The 7,787-nt window shown below is 37.5% G+C and overlaps 1 protein-coding gene across 1 annotated transcript in view; it reads left to right on the top strand.

The window, feature by feature from the left end:
* Positions 1-291: 291 nt before the first annotated feature.
* Apln (apelin) overlaps positions 292-7,787 on the top strand; it is a 36,208-nt gene continuing 28,712 nt past the window's right edge. The window contains exon 1 of the mRNA XM_033760509.1: positions 292-390. Within this exon, the coding sequence (XP_033616400.1) occupies positions 292-390 (99 nt within the window). The remainder of the gene's footprint in view (positions 391-7,787) is intronic.

Raw genomic sequence — 7,787 nt, 5'->3', positions numbered from 1 at the left:
CTCAGGGCGGCGACACGCCTGGGCGGAGTGAGCTCGTGCTACTCCTGGGGCCGGCTGGCAGGGCCCTGCGCCACAGCCAGTCTGTCCCGATATCCCGCCAGGAAATGGCTTCGCCCTGGGAAGTCACACGCTGTCTGCTGCAGCGGGTGGCAGAGTCTGAAACCAATTTGCACAAGCCCCGGCGACAGAAAGCCTTGTCTTCGTTCTGGAGACTGATCAGAACGAGCATTTTTCAAAAGTTACCTGTCAGGTCCCAGCTGTAGTTGAGAACCCCCCACCCCGGAGTGGGGCATGACGGTGGAGGAAGCATTTGGTCGGGTTTTTAACTCGCTGGAGCCGCCAGGTCGGGGCGCGCAGGACGCATCCTCTCAGGAGCCAGCTGTTTGCTGTGTAACTGAGAGCCGCGTCCTCTGAGGACATTCAGACATTGAGTAAACACCTTCCTTGTCTCTTAGGCAGCTAGGTGTGGATGGCGGCTGTCTCTCGGGCAGGGGACCCAAGGGTACCCAGCTGTTGCCTGGCCGGTGAGCCAATCTGCCTCCTCCCAAAAGCCCTAGGCGTCAGGTCCTTTGCCAAGGGACACATAACTTCTGAGAAAAGCACCAGATGGCCTCTCTAAGAGATACACACATCTATATTGTCACGCCTGGATGCTCAGCATTTCTCTGGGGTCTGTACCCACCTTCCTCCTTCTTGGCAGGAGTTCCCTGGGCATGATCGTAGTCGCCACTGAAATGTCTGCTCCTCCTGAGTTTACTCCCACCCTCTAGCTTCTTCTCTTTCTTTCCTTAGTTTTTCCTAATTCTTCTTTTGCCTTTAGTTTTCTTCCTCTTCTCTCCCCATTTATTTTCTGTCTTTCTTCCTTCCCCTTTTCTCTTTCATTCATTTTTGTTTCATTACTGGGTTTTGAGCAAGGTCCTGAGTCGATCCCTGATACCAAAAAAAAAAAAAAAAAAATTTTTTTTTAAATTGTACTTTTATTTTGAGACAAGGTTTTGCTAAATTGCCCAGGCTAGCCTGGGACTTATGATCCTCTTGTTTCAGCATCCAGAGTAGCTGGGATTACAGGCTCGTGCATTGCAGGACTTTTATCATCATACCCAGCTTCTATTGATTGGGCGCTAATAGCATTCCCCAGTTGTAACAACCAAGAATATCTCCAGGCAAACAAATCACTTATTGGTTGAGAACCACCAATTATGGGGAAATAGACATGTAAAAGACCAAACAAGGTAGAATTCACAATGTCTGTTATTCATTTAAAAATTATCTAGCGTCAACAAAGAAGGAAACTAACCAGTAAGAAGGTAAGTCAAGTAATTGAAATCATTATCAGAACTGACATGGATGTTAAAGTAAGCAAACAAGGACATTAAAATAGTTATAACTGTATTCTATATGTTAAAAAAGTTAAACAGAGACATGGAAGACTCAAATCAACCTTATTGAGATGAAAACTGTAACATGTGAGTAACAACCACATTGAGTAGGATTAATAGATCAGATATTCCAGAAGAAGAGTTTCATGAATGTGAACACAAAGCAATAGAAATATTCAAAATCAGACACACACACACAGAAAACAGAATTTTAAAATGAACAGAGAATCAGTGAACTGTAGGAAAAATTCAAGTGGCCTCATATACATGTAATTGGAATCACTAAAGGAGAAAAGGAGAGGAGAGGCAAAAGAAAAATATATCTGAAAAACTAATGGCCAGAGGTTTTCCAAACCTGATGAAAATGACAAGCCCACACATCCAAGGAATGTAACAAATACCAAGGGTAAGAAACATAAAGAAAGCTACACTTAGGCAAATTATAATCAAATTGCTCAAAAGCAGTGGCATAAATAGAACATCTTACAAGCAGCCAGGGGGAAAAAAGACACATTATGTACAGAGAGAAAAAGGAAAGATTTTTCACTGTAAACAATGCAAATGAGAAGACAGTGGAGCAAAATCTTTACAACTCCGGAGAAAAAAGCAAAATTGTCACCTAGGATTCTACATCAGACACAAATGTTATGGGTACAATGTACCCTCCAAAACCCATTTTTGAATGTAATTGCTACTGCAACAGTGCTCAGAGGTGGGACTTTTAAGAGATGTTTAGATCACAAGAGCTCCACCTTCTAGTTGGATTAATGCCAGTGGTAAAAGAGCTTGAAGCTGTGAGTTCAAGTTCGATTTCTTGCTCCCTTTTTGCCCATCTGCTTTTGGACTCTGCAGCAACAATGCCCTTGTCAGATGCTAGTGGCTCAGTTGTGGACTTCTCAGCCTCCAGAACCATAAGCCAATGCATTTCTTTTTATTACACATTGCCCAGTCTGTGGTATTCTGATATAGTAGCACGAAGCAAATCAAGAAAGGTATCTTTCACAATTGAATGCCAGCCAGGTGTGGTGTTGCATTCTTGTAATCCCGGCACTTGGCTGACCGAGTCAGGAAGATTGCCACAATTTCAAGGCCAGCCTGGGCTACATAGTGAGTTCAAGTTAAGCCTTAACAAAATAGTGAAGCTCTGTGTTCAGGAAAAAAAAAATGAGTGCCAAATAAAGACATTTTAGTTATAGAAAAGTTCAAAGAATACGTCACCAGCAGACTCACACTACAGGAAATGGAAGGAGAATGATAACAGATGCAAATACAGATGCACACAAAGGAAATGAGCACCAAAAATAGTATTTAAATGTCTCTAAAAGACAGTGAATTGTTTAAACAAAAATAATAACAGCATGGGGTTTATAACATATATAAAATGTAAAATCTATGACAGCAATAGCACAGAGGTTGGGAGGGAAGAAGACACATAGTATTGCAAAGCTTTTTAGTATACATGATGCAGTACATACCCCTTTGAGGTAGACTGTGACAAGTTAAAGATGTCTACAATAAACCCCAAAGTAGTCACTAAAATGACATAGTTAGTAAATTACAATATAATAAATATTAGATAAAACAGAATCATAGAAATAGTCAATGCAATTAGTCTCAAAGAAGACAGCCAAAAGGAAATAGCCATAAAGAGAATAAAATCATGTCACTTGCAGAAAAATGGATGGAACTGGAGAATATCACGTTAAGCAAAATAAGCCAGACTCAGAAAGACAAATGTCACATGTTTTCTGTAATACGTGCAATCTAAAAAACCTTACATGAAAGTAGAAGGGAGACCATTAGGCAAGAAGAAGGGAGGATGTAAGGGAGAGCAATAGAGGGAATGGATATTGTAATAAATACACTATATCAAAATATCACACTGAAACCCAATATTTTGTAAAAATTAATAGACAATAGTCAAAAGGGAAACAAAGTACAGCTGGAAAATTAAAAAGACAAATAACAAAGTGATTTAAACTTAATATCAATATTTAAAATGTAAAATAGTTTACTCAAATAAAAGGTCAAAACTCTCAGCACGGATGTAGAAGCAAGAACCAAATATATGCTGGCTACAAGCATAACTTCAGAAAGTTCAAAATTGGTTAAAAGTAAGAAGGTGGAAAATATATGTGACTAATCAAAAGAAATCTGGATGGCTACATTAATATGTGATAAAGTAAATTTCAAGGCAAAGTTACCATCAGAGGTAAAGAAGGTCATTTTCATGGTGCCAAGGAGGTAAATTTATCCATATAATAAGGCCAAACATTTATTTACCTAATAACAGAGCTTCAAAATATGAAGTAGAAGCTGATATAATGGCAAGTAGAAAAAAATCCATAATTGTGGTCAGGGATTTTAATTCTCATCCATTGACAATTGATAGGACAAGCTAGGCAGAGAAGCAGCAGGGATCTAGAATATATGGCTAACACTGCTAAACAATTTAACCTAATTGATGTTTGTAGAACACACTACCTAACAGCACAATATAATTTTTTCCAAGAACATACACAATAGACCATGTTTATCAAAATATACCTTATTCTGGGCCACAAAACAAGTCTCAATAAATTTAGAATAATTCAAGTTAGGCAAAATGCATGATCTGACTATATAGTGAATTTAAACTAAAAATCAATGATAGAAAGATTTATGAAAAATACCTAAATATCTGGAAACTAACACACTTCTAAGAAATCCATAAATCAAAGAAGAAATCAAAAGGAAAATTAGAAAGTACTTTGAAATAAATGAAAATGAAAACGCAATTTAACAGGATTTGCAGGTTGCCATTAAATGCTCATATTAAGAGAATAAGAAAGGTCTTGTCTTAGACTTCTCTAGAATAGAACCAGTAGGATTTATATAGATCTATAGAAAGGTCTTTATTATGAAGGACTGGCTAACATGATGATGGAGGCTGAGAAGTCCCATGATCTGTTGCTTGTAAGATGTGATAGTTAATTATGGTGTCAACTTGAGTAAGAAATGCCTGGCTGATTGGTTTAGCACAGTTCTGGGTGTGGATGATGGATTTACTTAAAGTGGAAGATCCACCCTGGGTATGGGTGGCACCAATCAATATGTTTATAGCTTGGGTGGAATCAAAAAAGGAAAGAGGCTTTTTAATAAGATGAGATCCCAGTTGTTGATTCTTTCTGCTAGTTCCCGTGCTACTAACGATTTGTTCATAAAGTCTTTTCCTAAGTCAATGTCTTCAAGAGTTCTGCCTAACTTATCTTCCAGCAAGTTTAGTGTTTCTGTTTTAATATTTATATCTTTAACCAACTTGGATTTTAGTTTAGTGCATGGTGAAAGATAAGGGTCCAGTTTTAATCTTTGGCAGGTTGAGATCCAGTTTTTCCAACACCATTTATTAAAGAGGCTATCTTTCCTCCACTGAGGATGGTCAGCTCCTTTGTCAAAGATGAGGTAGCTGAGTACATCTGGAGTGGTTTTTGTGTCTTCCAGTCTGTTCCACTGATCCTCAGGTCTGTTTCTTTGCCAGTACCATGCTGGTTTTATCACAGTGGCTTTGAAGTATAGTTTCAAATTGGGAATTGTTATACCTGCTGCCATGTGTCTGTTGCCTAGGATGGCTTTTGCTATTCTAGGTCTCTTATGGTTCCAAATGAATTTTTGGAATCATTTTTCTAGTTCTGTGAAATATAGCATTGGAATTTCAATTGGCATTGCATTGAATCTGTATAGCAGTTTTGGTAGTATGGCCATTTTCACTATGTTGATTCTTCCTACCCAGGAGCAGGGGATATCTTTCCATTTTCTTACATGCTCTTCGATCTCTTTTTTCAGGGTGCTGTAGTTTTCAGTGTAGAGGTCTTAGGGCTTCTTTTGTTATGTTGATTCCTAGATACTTCACTTTTTTGGATGCTATTGTGAAAGGAACTGTTTCCCTAATTTCTCTCTCAGTGATTCTGTTAATTGTGTACAAGAAGACTATTGATTTTTGGGTGTTGACCTTATATCCAGCTACTCTGCTAAAAGTGTCAATTAAGTCTAGAAGTCTTTTGGTGGAGTTTTTTTGGGTCTTCAATGTAGAGTATCATATCATCAGCAAATAATGACATTTTAATTTCTTCCTTTCCTATCTTTATTGCTTTAATTTCTTTCTTTTGTCTAGTTGCTGTAGCTAATGTTTCCAGAACTATATCAAAGAGGAGTGGTGATAGTGGGCATCCTTGTCTTGTTCCAGATTTTAACATGAAAGTTTTCAGCTTTTGGCCATTTAATATGATGTAGGCTGTTGGTTTTTCATAGATAGCCTTTATTATGTTGAGATATAGACCATCTATTCCAATATTTGCAGGGTTTTTATCATGAATGGGTGTTGAATTTTGTCAAAAGCTTTTCCTGCATCATTGAGAGGATCATATATTTTTTGTCCTTGACTTTGTTAATACAGTGTATTACATTTATTGACTTATGTATGTTGAACCATCCTTGCAGCCCTGGAATAAATCCAACTTGGTCAGGATGTATGATCTTCTTGATGATCCGCTGTATTCTGTTTGCTAGTATCTTATTAAGGATTTTTGCATTTTGCTTCTGCACTGCAAAAGAAACCATCAACAGAAGTAAGTGACAACCTACAATGTGGGGAAAAAAATTTTATGAGCTGCTCCTCAGACAAAGGAATATATATAGAACACAAATATATAATATATATAGAATATATAAAGAACACAAAGCAATCAGCCCACCCAAATATAAAGACCCAATTCAAAAATGGGCATCTGAAAGGAACAGATATTTCTCAAAGAAGTAAAAACAGCAAGTAAATATATGAAAAAATGTTCCACATCACTGGTCATTTGAGAGATGCAGATGAAAACAACACTGAGATTCCACCTCACCCCACAAAGAATGGCGGCTATCAAGAAATCAAACAATAACAAATGTTGGCGGAGTTGTGGGGAGAAAGAAACCTTTCTCCATTGTTGGTGGGAGTGCAGACTGGTGCAACCACTATGGAAATCAATATGCAGATACCTCAAAGAGCTGGGACTAGAGGTTCCATTTGATCCAGCCATACCTCTGCTGGGTATCTTTCCAAAATAATTAAAAGAATCATATCACAGAGATATATGCACACCTAGGTTTATAGCGGCACAGTTTGTAATAGCTAAAACTTGGAAACAGGCCATTTGCCCATCAACAGGAGACTGGATAAAGAAGATGTGATTTTTCTATAAAATGGAATAGTACTCAGCCATAAAGAATGAGAAATTAGATTCATTCATAGGAAAATGGATAGATATTGAGGATATACTCCTAAGTGAAATAAATAAGTCACACATATGCAAATACCGAATAGTTTCTTTGGTGTGAGTAAATAGTACATAAGATCCTAATGAAATAATTGACAATGTGAAATAGGAAGAAAAGGGCTAAAGGTGTAGGTAAAGTGGGAAGTGTAGGCGAAAGGTAATAAGGGAAAAGAAAATAATTGACTGTGAAATAGGAAGAAAAGGGCTAAAGGTGTAGGTAAAGTGGGAAGTGTAGGCGAAAGGTAATAAGGGAAAAGAAAAAATAAGAGAAAATGAAAAAATGGAAAAAAGTGTTTGTAAATGGGGAGGGGAGTAGGGGGTGAAGTGTGGGCAGGGACAGGGGGAAAATGAGAAGCAAGACCTGTCATGTAAAGGTACACAATCCCAATGATAAATGTAACTGTACTGTATACTTGAAATGCACCAATAAACTCAATGAGGGGGAAAAAAAGAAACCACCAATTGTATAGTGGAACTGATGTCACAGAAAAAAAAAATATATATATACTCTCTTATGCTTGTGGGATTGCTTAGTAGATATAGAAAAGTGGAAAACACATAGACAAAGTTGAAATTGACATGTCTACATGTGTTTGATGGTAGAACAAACACACAGTAATGAGAAAAAAATGAAACAAATAAATAATTTATAAGGCAATTACCTGCACATTATGCTGGCTTATGTCGATTTTTTTACTTCTGTGAAATTTTAAGATTGTACTCATGAGTACTTTTGAAGTAAAACTGTTACTCCAAGTTTTTTATCTGAAGGTGAAAGGCTGAAAATCTATATTCCTGTGGTCCCCCCAGGGAGTTTAAATTTTTAACCTCATAAATCATCACCCTGGTCTACCTTTTTCTCATTCTTTGGAAGTTCTTTACATATGTTCAATAAATAATCCATTGAACCATTTTTAAAAAGGAAGGAAGTCTTGCTTCTGCTTCTTTGGAGGAGCTCCAGTCTTTGCCATTGCTTTTGGATGTCTAATCCTAAGTTTACAACAAAGATTCTTCAGCCTTTTAACACAGACCCTTAATCTTCTTGATATGCACTCACATGAGACTCCACAGTGAACTCCAATCCTTTGACTTTTGATTGGATTCTCTGGCT

The sequence above is a fragment of the Fukomys damarensis genome, unplaced genomic scaffold, assembly GCF_012274545.1.
Source record: "Fukomys damarensis isolate Sample0158 unplaced genomic scaffold, DMR_v1.0_HiC HiC_scaffold_39, whole genome shotgun sequence".
Lineage (NCBI taxonomy): Eukaryota > Metazoa > Chordata > Mammalia > Rodentia > Bathyergidae > Fukomys > Fukomys damarensis.
Note: the sequence above shows the minus strand (reverse complement) of the source record. Positions and strands in the feature narration are given on the sequence as shown.